At 38.5% G+C, this 16773-nt stretch overlaps 1 protein-coding gene across 2 annotated transcripts in view; it reads right to left on the bottom strand.

Annotated features, from left to right (window-relative positions):
* Window positions 1-16773, bottom strand: part of LOC139747934 (ral GTPase-activating protein subunit alpha-1) — a 143360-nt gene that overhangs the window by 47212 nt on the left and 79375 nt on the right. For both annotated transcript variants that reach the window (XM_071660419.1, XM_071660420.1), the window contains exons 28-33: window positions 11188-11442; window positions 9999-10184; window positions 5252-5476; window positions 3993-4174; window positions 2928-3102; window positions 1561-1662 (exon numbers count right to left, since the gene is read on the bottom strand). In XM_071660419.1, coding sequence (XP_071516520.1) covers window positions 1561-1662; window positions 2928-3102; window positions 3993-4174; window positions 5252-5476; window positions 9999-10184; window positions 11188-11442 — 1125 coding nt within the window. The remainder of the gene's footprint in view (window positions 1-1560; window positions 1663-2927; window positions 3103-3992; window positions 4175-5251; window positions 5477-9998; window positions 10185-11187; window positions 11443-16773) is intronic.

Below are 16773 nucleotides of genomic sequence, written 5' to 3'. Positions count from 1 at the left end.
GGCCTGAACATGCAGGAGGGTGAAAGGAGGGCAAGGAATAGAGTGAATTGGATCGATGTGGTATACCGGGGTTGACGTGCTGTCAGTGGATTGAATCAGGGCATGTGAAGCGTCTGGGGTAAAAAACCATGGAAAGCTGTGTAGGTATGTATATTTGTGTGTGTGGACGTATGTATATACATGTGTATGGGGGTGGGTTGAGCCATTTCTTTCGTCTGTTTCCTTGCGCTACCTCGGAAAGGCGGGAGACAGCGACAAAAAAAAAAAAAAAGAAATATATGAAATACATAATCTAGCTTCACTTCATCCTTTTGTAATCACTGCATGGGTAATGATGTCAAAAACATTCTAATCACTTGCATTCACATCAACAATCATACTTTGGGTGAAGTTAAAAAAAAATAAAAATTTAGACTTCTCACATTTCTTTTTCTGAAAAAATCCAATGTGTTAAGCAATAATTGCAAAATAACAATAATATATCTGTCTCTACACAAAAATGAATAAACCAACTACTCTTAAACAGCATCAAAACCTATTAGAAAAAAAGTAAGATGACAAAGATTCGGACAAGGACTTACATTTCAGCAAGCAAGATACCAATGATAAAATTAATCCTCATACAAAAACCTAAGTTCTTTTTAATCTTTATACAGTTGAACAAAATGAAAAATATGCTCCAAAGACAAACATTTTAAAAGTCACTAAGTCAAAAATGACCGATCAGTATCACTGTTACACTTGAGGAGGTTATATTGACCTTCTGCAATTTTCACAACTTACAAATACATAGTCACCTTTTTCCCCTGACATATATCTAAATTATTTCAATACTAATTCTTCACCATCATTTCATATTACCAGGGCCTAAATCCCTTCTTGAAAGTGATTACACAAAAGAATCTTTCATTACCATTCTTCAAACTCTAGGGCACACAACACAGTGTCACTGTCAAACCATTCTCAAAAAAATGAACAAGTTTACCTAGCTATCATATATATTCCGGATGCTAACTCACTCATATGAGAAATATTGAAAAAAGTGTAGAAAAAATTTTTCTTTACATATCTATTGAGAGTCTTTCAACAATAAGTGCAATTCAAGTACATCATCATCAGCCTACAACATTCCAAGTAGCTCAGTACTATTCAGATACTTTACACTATATATACACTTCTTTTTCAAAATTCCCCTACATGAGATAAATATCTAACTAATGGTTATCTAATTAATGTACAATAAATGTCTCAAATGCATAAAATCACTATGCAGTTCTATAGTAAGAACCCCAAGAATAACCTCATCAAATCTTTTCCTTAATCAATCTATATTCCAGCAACTTATTTATATATTGCTACTTGCAAATTTCATTATTATGAAATTACCCCATCTTTCTTTAACCATATATACCTCATAATACACTCCACGCTGTAAAACATACCTCCTTTAATTCAAATAAATCTTTTAATAATCATGTCTAGCATACTATACAAATTCACTAGCACTGAAACTTTCCATATAATAATGGAAATACATAAGAATATTAAAGAAAATCTCACCTCAAAGCCTGCAGACCCCCCACTGTTACTAAGGATTGACATCTTATCTTCCTGACCCTCAGCCACATAGATCACAGCTAATTTATGAGTCTCACGGCATTTCTGAAATACAATGATGTAACAAAAGCAGTTTATGAGATCATAATATTCTGAATCATGTTGAAAACATGTGATCACAAAAATTTCATGTTCAAGCACTTCAAAGACACAAGAGCCTGATCTATAAAATCAGGCATATCTGTAAGATATTCGAAAGATAATATAGATATCAAAGAACTCTCAACAAGAACAAGTATTAGGAGCAGCTATAAAACCTTTCCTAAAAACATCGTCTCCTTTTCTAGAACTCAAAACTAGGTGGAAGATATGGAACATTCCTAAAAACCTTAGCTACCAACTATACATTAGTGATCCAACAGCATTGCGAGACTCATTCTTTTTTTAGGAATCATGGAAGCTGATTCACCTATAAGTCTGCCACTCTAAATCCTAAATGATCTTTTCCTCTTTATAGTAGGATGATTCATGTACAAGTTCCTCCACAAACCACAATCTTGTCACAGTTCTACATTGTACTCAATCATAATCACTCTCAATAACACATACTCTCTCCTCTATCCTTTCACCAATTCTTTAGTCTTTGATATATAGTCCCAATCATCTCCTTAAATCTTTAAACAGGTCCACACCTCAACACTTCTACTTTTACTTTATCATTCAATTCACAATGCAGGATTTCCCTGTGAATTTTTAACCCTTCATCCTTATCTAATTCTGAGAAAATTCATCTTGGGTCTGCATTATATCTCCTAAAATCCTATGCACATATTTCACTCCCATGTATCACTATGCACCGCATCACCCCAAAAGGACTTTTCCACAATCTACATGTCAAAAAACACTTTTTCCTTTCAATATTCTTTAACTTCATGACAATCTACCTTCCTTTCATTAAAGTAAAAATATCAAACATTTCTTGATGAATTTTAGAACTTTTAAATCTCTCTCTTTTCACAATATCTCACTCCTTTTAAATCTCTCCCTTTTCACAATATCACACTCTTTTTGCAGTAAGTCTTTTAACCAATTATATACTGCAAATCAAGCAGTACTGTAAAAATAAATCAATATTTCAGATCTAATTTTGACTCATACACAGCAAACTTACCTTGGATCCCCTAAAATGTTACCTCATCTTGTGCTAATATCTCCAATGTGATAAATTCTCATCATTGCAATGTCAATATTCAAATAGGATGATAAGCCTAGATATATCTATAAACTTTCCCATGGAAGCAAAGCTTTCTTAAACAATAAGCTACTTTATTCTATGCTTTCTGTGATGAATAGATTAATAATCAACTAACCTGGTTGTCTAAATTCTTTAATTCACGAAGAAGTTTGTCATTCTTCTTAAGGGTAAAGATAGATCGTCGCTTTTCCCATGATGCTAGACCCAATTGATCAAAGAGCAGTCGACCTTGTTGAAATGCTGATCTTGACTCTACTGGTGTAGGGCACTGAGCACTTGGGCAAATCATGCTTAAAGAGAAACAGGATATAATGGATACTCCTGGTAAAAAGTAAAAAGTAAAAGTAAAAGTAAAAATATACACGTAGTCAGAAGCTTCTGCAAGCACTGTGCTAAAGTTGCCCTCTGTCAGTGAGCTGTTAAGGATGAGACACTAAAGAGCAAGTAGCAGTACTAGAGTTCACTAGTCATGGAGACTCTACTGCCATGGTCACACCCTTGTGAGGGTTCCAAGTGGGAACAGGCACCAATGATATAGACAGATGCATAATTCTGCTTTCACAAAGACTTTGCCCCAATAATAACATCACTGGTTTTGCTATTCCTGTCTCTGTCTTCAGGAGGAATTAGGAAGGGATTTAGCAACACACACTTGTCAGACAAAGGAGTGGTAATAAATGCAGCCTGACTGAGAAGGCTGACAAAGTGAACAGAAATGACTCAGTAATAAAGAGAGGATAAGCATAGACTGACTGACTACATGGATCTACATCTCAGTAAGATGCCACCATGCTCTTGATCATCACTCTTCATTATACATTACTGAGTTTACCAAAAAAAGGCTCTGTAATTCGAGCATTACTTTATAACCCTCTTGCCTTATACAGTGGCACTATTTGTGCATTCTGTCAATCCCTGAGTATCTCACTTTAGGTCATATAATAAAACGTATTACAAATTAACAATAATGTCACCCCCTTTCTACAGCAGCTCAATTTTTCATTATGAAATATACTACTAATCTGGTACCAAATAAGAAATATATAATTAAACAAAAGTTCTTACATTATGCCGAGTAATTCATTACATTATCCAGGATTTATGATTAAAAGTAATGCTCTGAAATTTTTCAAGAATCTTACCTTAGGAAATCTAGAAATGATGCAAGCTTTACACTCACTTGGGATCTGAACAGTGTCTACTAAAGAAGTCATTTTCCACATTACGCTGGTTCAGAATGGTTGAGATGGCATCATGCTGAGCTTCAACTGGCAGGGTTGGTGGAGGACCAACTGCTTCATTTAATGCATGACCAAACTGCTCTAGAACTTCAGGGCTTGTATGTCCTACATACCTCAAGAGCTGAGGGTAAAACACAAAATATACCATTACACTTAATGGAATCTACATTCATAAAATACTAATTCTTATATCATTTCACCAACACTAATGTTACAATCAAACATAATGGGTTTTAAAGCTAAAAGAGTTTTCTGAGCTTAGACAAGGAAAGTAAAATACACCTGAGTTCAAAACCATTACAATATTGTGTTACAAGCAGCTGTTCATTAGAATACTCTTGTTGGCTTCTCATCTGGGACAGAAGGCTAAGAAACAATCCCAAAATGATAGTACAACTGATTCACTTTATATCTTAATCTTTTAAGCATTAATAAAAAAATTATTTGGCGAGTGTTGCTAAATAAAAATGATACTTTTTCAATTTACCATTAGCCAGGATTAATTTCTGTGAAAGAGTCCTGGTGGTAGCCAGAAATCATTCTAGAGGCTCCTGCAGCCTAAGGCTGCACTTTCCAATGGCATGGAAATGTATAATCCTTTGGAGTAAGAAGTTGTTTGATGAGGCTGTACTCCAAGTGAATGCAGCCTCTCCACAGGTGATTTTTCACTTGTGATGTAACCTCTCGTAACATGGGTAAACCAAGGAAAAGTCTGTGAAGTTTGGTTGTTGACAGGGAGCTGAGGTTTTGTAGCATTACATATGACAGATATAGAATGGAAGTGAGAGAATGAGGCCTCTCTTTGTCTGTTCCTGGCATTCCCTCACCAATGTGGGAAACAGCAATCAAGTATGAAATAAATGATATTCAAAAATATCAAAAATAACAGCATTTACAATCTGCATTACGTATAAAATGGTCTCTGTTAAGATTACAATCTTAAGACCATAACAGATGGTTCCATGTCTAAAACCTACAACTATCCAAACACTGCACCTTGCTTGGTTCCAAGGATTAAAGATCTTCCATATTCAACCTATAATACTGTATGCAGATTACAAAATAACAAAGTATGTACATAACAAAATAACTTGTAAAGATATGAAGTCACTAAAAACTTTCTTATAATCAAACAAGTATAATCAGTTCCAAACCTGTTTCATATTCAAGAATCAGTCGATTACACAGTTATACTTACATCATCAAGGTTGTCAAGATCATCTGCTGTGTCTTCATACGTTGGAAGGACCCCTCGTAGACGGTGTCTGATTGTGTGTCTGGGCGGTGATGTAACTACAAAAGATGATGACATGACATCGTCTCGACCACCTGCGAGACCTGGGCTACCAGTAGAACTGAACTGGACTCCTAAAGTAGTATAACCAACACTGGTTGGTATGGATGATGATGGAACTGTACTGGACTGAAAAACATTTACATATCAGTAAAGAAAATAATGAAGTAAGTAAAGCACTGAGAATTAAGATCACTTTAAAAGTTAGGTTCTCTGTTGGCCTACCCCAATATGTTGGCTGTTAATTACTATCAAAGAATATCAACCAAGCCTATCAAAATGTACTTGGATTCAGAGACTTAAGTTCTAATCAGTATCAAACCTATTCATGTCACTCTACAAGAAGAGATCAAAGTTTCATCAATTCTATCAGACCTATTCACATCACTCTACAAGAAGAAACTAAATTTATAGAACAACTCATTCTGCTGAGAAAATAAAAAGTTGATAAATATATACCATTTCTCATCTTAAGTTCCTTGGCCTCCTTGCCTTCACATGGAATCCACTGACCTCCTTATAATCTCACTGTCTCAATAAGTATCATCAGGAACAATTAAAAAAAGACCTCATATACACACAACTAATCTCCTGCTCTCAAGTGTAATGTCCTAAACCCAATGTCTATCACCCACCTTGACTGCTTATTCAGCCTATTACAAGCATGATCCCAAACCTATATAGCACACTGCTCCAAGTTAATCTATCCCATATAGGTCTCTTGTCCTCCTGAACACTCAGGCCTTGATAACCTAGCATCACCTTCAATCCATCCTTTCATCTTCTTCAAGGCCTTCCCTTCCCATTCCTCCCTCTACTTGACACAAAGATCATCTTATAAGAAAAGCTCACTCTGCAGAGAAAAAAAATTGACAAATACGTCCTATCATTTCTTGTCTTAACATGGAGTTCACTGGGCTTCTTGTCTTAACACAGAATCCACTGGCCTCCTTATAACCTCACTGCTTCAGTGAAGTAGCATCAGGAACAATTAATCAAGGGCCTCATTTGCACACAATCTATTGTTGTCATGTATATAGTCCTAAACCCAATGTCTATCATCCATCTTGATTGCTCATTCAGCCTATCACCAGTATGATCCCACCTTCATATATATATCACATTGATCCTAGTTAACCTGTCCCATATAAGTCTCTTGCCCTCCTGAACACTCTGGCCCTGATACCCAATGTCACCACCCCATTCTTCCACCTCCTTTAAGGTATTCCCTTCCCATGGCTCTCCCTTCTTGATACAAAGATCATCTTCGTCAACCTATCATTAATCACCTTAGTGCATTTGACTAAGTAAACTATAAAGTTTTATTACAGAAAATAGCGAAACAAAATATTAGAAGTAAACTGGGAAAACGAATCAAGGTTTTCAATAAAGAGAAAATTCAAAGTGATGGCATAAGAAACCACGTCTGAAGAAGAGATAGTTCTATTAAAAGTACTACAAGAATTGGTATCAGCTTTAATAGTATTTGAAATAAGAATTCTAGACTGACAGATAGATAAATGAAAATATAATCAAGTATTTGCAGATGACATGAGAAAAGTAATACGATCATAACACAACAAAAAACTTCAAAAAGAGCTGAATGTAACTTACTAATGGGCAAAATAGACCCTGCAGAAATTTCATGAAAACAAATATAGCCAAATGAGCCACTGAACAATAATGTACTGGTGGCTCCCTATTAAGGCTTATTAATAAAAGACATAGAAGGTAAAGAAAACTGTTAAAGATCTTGGAAATATCAAAAAGAGACTTAAATTCAAGAAGCACTTTGATAAGATAGTAATTTTCTTTTCTTCTTTCATACTTTTAACAATTTCCAGGAACAGAGACACATATATGACATATATATCCCTCTTGTCAACCTCTCCCAACTCATTCTCGACATACGTCCAAATCATTTCAGCACACCCCCTTCAGCTCTCTCAATCATACTATTATTACCAAACTTTTTTTCTATAAAGCTCCAGTCACGGACAAAAGTTCACATAAAGGCCAGGCCCAAACTGAAATATAGTGAGAATTCTTAAACAGAAAAAGAAAAGACAAGGTAAAGTATTGCAAATTTTTGAGAAAATCAAAAACCTATCTTTTGAAATGTTCCAGGTCATAGTTATTAGGAAAGAAGTAGTTGTCAAAACGGCCCACCCTGAAGTTGCAGATGGCCACACAATAACCATGTGAAGCAGCAGCTTGCTGAGTATTATGTGGTCTAGCTAGTACTAAGAGCAGACAAGCAGCCAGCTCTCAGGAGCAAAAAAAAAAATAACACTTATAGAAAAGGGAAAGTAAACCAACACCATGATGCAAGGCAAGGGGGTCAAGTTTGGAAGTTAGCATGGGACAGTTCATAAGGTGGATCACTTTCAACTCAAACTCTGTCAAGTAAGGATGCAGAGCTAGAACCAACCCAAATGTGAGAGCAGTACTCCATACAAAGATGAATCAATCCCTTGTATAATCAGAGCAACTGTTCAGATAAGTTTCGACATCTAAACAGGACACTCAGTTTCTTAGAGGCAGACTTACCAATTCCTGTAAGGTGGGGCCTCCAAGAAAGAGTGGATGTTACAACAATACAAGTATGTTCACTGAGTTAAGAGGTGGAATTACAGAGCTGTCAAAGGAGGGATGAGAGTTGTGAGGGGTTTTTAACAAAGAAATGGGTAGAAACTGGGTCTTGGAGGCATTAGACTTAACAAGATTTTGTCTACCCCACTGAGATATCATGTCTCTCATCCTTTAGTTACTTACTTGATCAACCCTCCTCACACAATACATCACCATTCATTTTGCACATTTGCATCTACTGCCCATGCCTTGCATCTATATGGCATGGCTGGGACTACTATACCTTCAAACATATCCATTTCTGCACTCCAGATAACATTTCTTTTCACACATTCCTCAATGCTCCCAGAACCTTTAGTCCCCTCACCCACTCTATGTCTCACTTCCATTTCCATGGTTCCAATCATTACCATGTCCACTCCCAGGTATTTAAAACACTTCAATTCCTCCAAATTTTCTTCATCCAAACTCACAGCCACAACTAACCCACCCTTCTTCACTGCTAAACCTGGTAACCTTGCTTTTATTCACTTTTTCTTTTTCTTTTAAACTATTCGCCATTTCCCGCGTTAGCGAGGTAGCGTTAAGAACAGAGGACTGGGCCTTTTTTTTAGAATAACCTCACCTGGCCCCCTCTGTTTATTCACATTTACTCTTATACTCCTTTCACAAACTCTCCCAAACTCAGACCAACTTCTGTGGTTTTTCACTCAAATCTGCCACCAGTGCTGTCTCATCAGTAAACAGCAGGTAACACACTTCCCAGGCCCGCCTCACTCCCTACAGACTACATACTTACCCTCTCCAAGGCCCTTGCATTTACTTCCCTCACCAACCCATCCATTAACAACTTAAATAGCCTTGATGACATCACACAACCCCACCATAGACCACCTTCAAGCCAAATAATGAGTGCTATGAAAATAAGAATTTTCTGAAAAGGTGCAAAGCTAATGATGAAAATGTTTAAAACGCATAGAGAGAAAAACAGAATACTGCTGTACCATATGGTCTTCAGTCAAACAAAAGGAAATAAACAAGTTAGCATGAATTCAAAAACATTTCACAAGCAAGATGACAGAAACATATGAAGCATCATTAGAGGCTGAAAGAACACAAACTTTATGGGACAGAAAGAGGAAGGGAAAGATACATGATAACTGATGCATAGCAGCAAAGTGAAAGCATCAAGAACAATGCATGATGTTAAATCAGAAAGAATCTTACATATCACTCAGACTTTGCTCTCTACCACACCTCTCTCTCACATTGTCATTCTTTAAATGATTAACCCATCTCACACAACACATCATCCTCAGGCATTTCATTTTCAACACATCCACCCACTTCTTTTCATTTGTGTTCAGAGTCCAAATCTACAACCATAATACACCATTCACAACATCTATCCATCTCTTCCACCATTCACATCTCCTCCTTGTACATTATTCTGTACTCACATATATCTACCTGATCATCGTTTCGTCAGCCATACATTCAACTTAACCATATCATCTCAAAAGACTTACATTCATGGTCAAGGTAAACCAAGGATTAGTCACAAGGGGCTTGGCTAAGAAAGGCAGACTCTGACTTTAGTACACTACACATGACAGCTAACAAGTAGATTTGTGACGGTGAGGAAGCTGTTCAGTTGTTCCTACCATTACCTTACTAAGACTGGAAAAGAAATTTGGTGTAAAAAGACTATTTCATGACTTCTTTAAACCATGTTCATCCTATCTATCCTCTTAATTCAACTGTACCAGCACTACACAAGTTATCCAACTTTATACATTTTAGTTCATAAAATATTTCTGCAAACTCTAGACATAAATCTTACAGCAGAATTAACTCCTGGATAATTCTAAACTTCAAAACTTACCCACACCAAATGAAACTCTACCGAAGATTAACCTTCCATTCCTCCTATGATCCTCCTGAGATGTCAAATGGTGAATGGTGCAAACAGGGGTTTATATTGTGATTCGCACAAATATATCTTATTTTTTCAACACAGCCTTCCTAAATAGAGAAAAGCAAAGGAGATAAGACATACCCCTGGGGAAATATTTGACTGCTGTTGTGCTTGTGGCTGTAACTGCTGTGGGTGCTGCTGCTGATGTGACTGTTGATGCGGTTGTAATTGAATGGGCTGCTCATGGACATATTCAGCTGGTGGAGCATACAAGAGTGAGGCATCCCATGAGAACTTCCCGGATAAGTCACGAAGGATTAGCCTCACCTGAAGAGTAACAAACCATTATATTCATCAAAAAACTGATTCTTCTTTCTGCTTTCAAATTTCATATCTTTATTCTCTGGTCAACCCCAATTCTAAAGAGATAATCAAAGGATAATACATATGACTAAAGTGATATAAGGAATACACTTTAAACATTCTTAAAAATATGAGATTAAGTTAGGTTTGGCAGATTATGGGGTGATTACTGATATCAGGAAGATTAGTGATGGCTGCATAGTGAGCCAGCACTTCAGTGGTTGTAAAGTAGCTCCTTTAATTCAGGCAGCTGTCTTTTCTTTCTGCCTCACCCATATGTAGACTGCTGATATTTCTGTCCACAAAAATAAAATCTCTCTGTTACAAATAACATGTGACAGCAATAACTCACACAGCTTTTTCTTTATAACTCTAGATTTTCCTGCATTGAGCATTGTGCTAGCCCAGCCTTTTGGCTAAATGGTAGTTACAATAAATAGAAGTAGTGGATAGGAATATTAGGCACAAGGAGTAGGTAGGAAAACTAAGCAGGTGCATTAGGCACAATTAGTAGGCTGGAACATTAGGCACAAACATTAGGTGGAAGCTGTTGGTAGGAACAGTAGGCAGGAGTCTATGGAAACCCTGTGCTTGAGTTGCCCTTAGGCAGTGGCCTGCTAAGGGTGAGGCACTAAAGGCTAATGAGTGGAACTGCTGCGGCCACTCCCTTGAGGGAATTCCCAGAGGAATAGGCATCAGCAATAGAAATGGTCAGATAGACTATTCATAAAGCAGAAAGCAGCATTTATCCACAAAGTTGCATTTATCTACCTCCAACAAAATGTAATGCAATCCCTTTGAATTCATAACTATGGCAATGTTAAGGAAATGACAAACTGCACATTGGAGTTCTCTAGTTAAGGAGACTCTATTGACATGGCCATCAATTTACAGTAGTTCCAGAAAGGAACAGGCATTAGAGATTTAGATATATAGATTGAACACAGCTATTTCCAAATCAACCTACCTCTGAATTTGGAGTCTTAAAGCCAGCTGTAGCAGCACCACCAGGGACATGTAAGGCTGGCAGCTGCACTAAGGATAGTAGGCATGACTGGTTAAGTGCAAAGAGCTGCACATGAGGAGATAGGAATACTTCAGAGGAGAGTTCGTCCCCAGAGAGTCCTGGTACATCATCACCCTCAACTACCAATGATGAAAGACGCTGTGCTCCCACACCCAAGGGAAAGTGCCACAAGTGGTTCATTATATGGCTTGTAATCTGTAATACATAAATATATCATTCCAAGAGTGGGTATTACCATACACTGCCTGTTTGTGGTTACACCATGAGTGAAAAATTACCTACTAATTTTCATCGAGGAATGTCTCACTCCAAAAGAGTCCATCATTTCCCTACTACCGACTGTAAAACAGCTTTAAGTTGCAGAGAACCCCATAAAAGAGGATCCTGGGGTAATATACCAAAACAATTAATAATTTCAAGGGTGCATTCACATTCTCATAACATGACATCAGAAAACTGCAATTTCAAAAAAGTTATAGTAATATAATCTGTAGCTGGAATTAAAGAGGTCATTACATATAAAGCCTACAAAATGAAAAATTTTATACAAAAGCTAGCTGTCTCATATGGTACATTAAACAATAGAAAAAGAAAGCTAACAGAATAAAGTGAAAAGGTGCAAGATAAAATTACATGTCCCATAATATGAACTTGAAATATATGCACCAAATGCAATTCAAAAAGTGTAAATGTTCACACATAACCCATCAGATATTTCAAATGCACATTTGCATAAACAAATATAAGTAATATACACACACAAGAGTTAGTTAAGCAACCTCAGGACCATTTAGGGGAAGCAGCATAGGTGGTCTCCTTTGGAACAGGAAGGTTCTCAGGTTCTCAGGGTCTCAATGACTGTGAACTTTTTAAACCACTAATGATAATACTATATATATCTATTCATGTATTTATCATACCTAATCCTCATTTCCTGCATCATCGAGGTAGCACCAGGAGACATGAGAAGAATGGCCCATCCACTCATATACACATACACACCCATACATGCAAAAATACATGTATATATTAACATATACACAAATACATATATATACATACACATACAAAGACAGGATTTCCAGCTCCCCCGCTCCCTCCCCTTTTAGTCACCTTCTACGACACGCAGAAAATACGTGGGAAATATTCTTTCTCCCCATCCCTTTGTTGTCTTTTCCTAGCACTACCTCACACACATGAGGGGGGAGGGGGTTGTTATTCCATGTGTGGCGAGGTGGCAATGGGAATAAATAAAGGCAGACAGTATGCATTATGTACATGTGTATATATGTATATGTCTGTGTGTGTATATATATGTATACACTGAGATGTATAGGTATGTATATTTGTGTGTGTGGACGTGTATGTATATTCATGTGTATGTGGGTGGGTTGGGCCATTTCTTTCGTCTGTTTCCTTGCGCTACCTCGCTAACGCGGGAGACAGCGGCAAAAAAAAATAGAAAAAAAATATATTTTTTTTTCATGCTATTCACCATTTCCCACGATAGCGAGGTAGCGTTAAGAACAAAGGACTGGGCCTTTGAGGGAATATCCTCACCTGGCCCCTTTCTCTGTCCCTTCTTTTGGAAAATTAAAAAAAAAATGAGAGGGGAGGATTTCCAGCCCCCCGTATATATATATTTTTTTTTTTTTTTTTTATACTTTGTCGCTGTCTCCCGCGTTTGCGAGGTAGCGCAAGGAAACAGACGAAAGAAATGGCCCAACCCCCCCCCCATACACATGTACATACACACGTCCACACACGCAAATATACATACCTACACAGCTTTCCATGGTTTACCCCAGACGCTTCACATGCCCCGACTCAATCCACTGACAGCACGTCAACCCCTGTATACCACATCGCTCCAATTCACTCTATTCCTTGCCCTCCTTTCACCCTCCTGCATGTTCAGGCCCCGATCACACAAAATCTTTTTCACTCCATCTTTCCACCTCCAATTTGGTCTCCCTCTTCTCCTCGTTCCCTCCACCTCCGACACATATATCCTCTTGGTCAATCTTTCCTCACTCATTCTCTCCATGTGCCCAAACCATTTCAAAACACCCTCTTCTGCTCTCTCAACCACGCTCTTTTTATTTCCACACATCTCTCTTACCCTTACGTTACTTACTCGATCAAACCACCTCACACCACACATTTTCCTCAAACATCTCATTTCCAGCACATCCATCCTCCTGCGCACAACTCTATCCATAGCCCACGCCTCGCAACCATACAACATTGTTGGAACCACTATTCTTCAAACATACCCATTTTTGCTTTCCGAGATAATGTTCTCGACTTCCACACATTTTTCAAGGCTCCCAAAATTTTCGCCCCCTCCCCCACCCTATGATCCACTTCCGCTTCCATGGTTCCATCCGCTGACAGATCCACTCCCAGATATCTAAAACACTTCACTTCCTCCAGTTTTTCTCCATTCAAACTCACCTCCCAATTGACTTGACCCTCAACCCTACTGTACCTAATAACCTTGCTCTTATTCACATTTACTCTTAACTTTCTTCTTCCACACACTTTACCAAACTCAGTCACCAGCTTCTGCAGTTTCTCACATGAATCAGCCACCAGCGCTGTATCATCAGCGAACAACAACTGACTCACTTCCCAAGCTCTCTCATCCACAACAGACTTCATACTTGCCCCTCTTTCCAGGACTCTTGCATTTACCTCCCTAACAACCCCATCCATAAACAAATTAAACAACCATGGAGACATCACACACCCCTGCCGCAAACCTACTTTCACTGAGAACCAATCACTTTCCTCTCTTCCTACACGTACACATGCCTTACATCCTCGATAAAAACTTTTCACTGCTTCTAACAACTTGCCTCCCACACCATATATTCTTAATACCTTCCACAAAGCATCTCTATCAACTCTATCATATGCCTTCTCCAGATCCATAAATGCTACATACAAATCCATTTGCTTTTCTAAGTATTTCTCACATACATTCTTCAAAGCAAACACCTGATCCACACATCCTCTACCACTTCTGAAACCGCACTGCTCTTCCCCAATCTGATGCTCTGTACATGCCTTCACCCTCTCAATCAATACCCTCCCATATAATTTACCAGGAATACTCAACAAACTTATACCTCTGTAATTTGAACACTCACTCTTATCCCCTTTGCCTTTGTACAATGGCACTATGCACGCATTCCGCCAATCCTCAGGCACCTCACCATGAGTCATACATACATTAAATAACCTTACCAACCAGTCAACAATACAGTCACCCCCTTTTTTAATAAATTCCACTGCAATACCATCCAAACCTGCTGCCTTGCCGGCTTTCATCTTCCGCAAAGCTTTTACTACCTCTTCTCTGTTTACCAAATCATTTTCCCTAACCCTCTCACTTTGCACACCACCTCGACCAAAACACCCTATGTCTGCCACTCTGTCATCAGACACATTCAACAAACCTTCAAAATACTCATTCCATCTCCTTCTCACATCACCACTACTTGTTATCACCTCCCCATTTACGCCCTTCACTGAAGTTCCCATTTGCTCCCTTGTCTTACGCACCCTATTTACCTCCTTCCAGAACATCTTTTTATTCTCCCTAAAATTTACTGATAGTCTCTCACCCCAACTCTCATTTGCCCTTTTTTTCACCTCTTGCACCTTTCTCTTGACCTCCTGTCTCTTTCTTTTATACTTCTCCCACTCAATTGCATTTTCTCCCTGCAAAAATCGTCCAAATGCCTCTCTCTTCTCTTTCACTAATACTCTTACTTCTTCATCCCACCACTCACTACCCTTTCTAAACAGCCCACCTCCCACTCTTCTCATGCTACAAGCATCTTTTGCGCAATCCATCACTGATTCCCTAAATACATCCCATTCCTCCCCCACTCCCCTTACTTCCATTGTTCTCACCTTTTTCCATTCTGTACACAGTCTCTCCTGGTACTTCCCCACACAGGTCTCCTTCCCAAGCTCACTTACTCTCACCACCTTCTTCACCCCAACATTCACTCCTCTTTTCTGAAAACCCATACTAATCTTCACCTTAGCCTCCACAAGATAATGATCAGACATCCCTCCAGTTGCACCTCTCAGCACATTAACATCCAAAAGTCTCTCTTTCGCACGCCTGTCAATTAACACGTAATCCAATAACGCTCTCTGGCCATCTCTCCTACTTACATAAGTATACTTATGTATATCTCGCTTTTTAAACCAGGTATTCCCAATCATCAGTCCTTTTTCAGCACATAAATCTACAAGCTCTTCACCATTTCCATTTACAACACTGAACACCCCATGCATACCAATTATTCCCTCAACTGCCACATTACTCACCTTTGCATTCAAATCACCCAACACTATAACCCGGTCTCGTGCATCAAAACCGCTAACACACTCATTCAGCTGCTCCCAAAACACTTGCCTCTCATGATCTTTCTTCTCATGCCCAGGTGCATATGCACCAATAATCACCCACCTCTCTCCATCAACTTTCAATTTCACCCATATTAATCGAGAATTTACTTTCTTACATTCTATCACATACTCCCACAACTCCTGTTTCAGGAGTATTGCTACTCCTTCCCTTGCTCTTGTCCTCTCACTAACCCCTGACTTCACTCCCCAGACATTTCCAAACCACTCTTCCCCTTTACCCTTGAGCTTCGTTTCACTCAGAGCCAAAACATCCAGGTTCCTTTCCTCAAACATACTACCTATCTCTCCTTTTTTCACATATTGGTTACATCCACACACATTTAGGCACCCCACTCTGAGCCTTCGAGGAGGATGATCACTCCCCGCGTGACTCCTTCTTCTGTTTCCCATTTTAGAAAGTTAATACAAGGAGGGAAGGATTTCCGGCCCCCCGCTCCCGTCCCCTCTAGTCGCTTTCTACGACACGCGAGGAATACGTGGGAAGTATTCTTTCACCCCTATCCCCAGGGATAATATACATATATATATATACATATACACACACACACACATACACACACACACGCACACACACACACACACACACACATACATATATATACATATGAAAAATGTAAGAAACAATTTAGAAAACAAACTTTTAGCTTGAAATGAATGAAAAAAATGAATGTCACATAATGGTTCAACCTCTGGCTATGGAAAAGGAAATGTACAATTTATTCACACAAACGTCAATAGCAGTTCTCATCAATTTCACCACTGTATCAATAAGCTTCAATGTCTAAGCTACATTTTTCTCCAACTTCACTATTTTCTTGTCCAAACACCATGCATGAAAACTATCACTCCATTAACACAACTATATATATATGTGGGGTTGTAAGGGAGGTAAATGCAAGAGTCCTGGAAAGAGGGGCAAGTATGAAGTCTGTTGGGGATGAGAGAGCTTGGGAAGTGAGTCAGTTGTTGTTCGCTGATGATACAGCGCTGGTGGCTGATTCATGTGAGAAACTGCAGAAGCTGGTGACTGAGTTTGGTAAAGTGTGTGGAAGAAGAAAGTTGAGAGTAAATGTG

Source organism: Panulirus ornatus, chromosome 71, assembly GCF_036320965.1.
Source record: "Panulirus ornatus isolate Po-2019 chromosome 71, ASM3632096v1, whole genome shotgun sequence".
NCBI lineage: Eukaryota > Metazoa > Arthropoda > Malacostraca > Decapoda > Palinuridae > Panulirus > Panulirus ornatus.
This window is presented reverse-complemented; position numbering and strand designations above follow the sequence as displayed.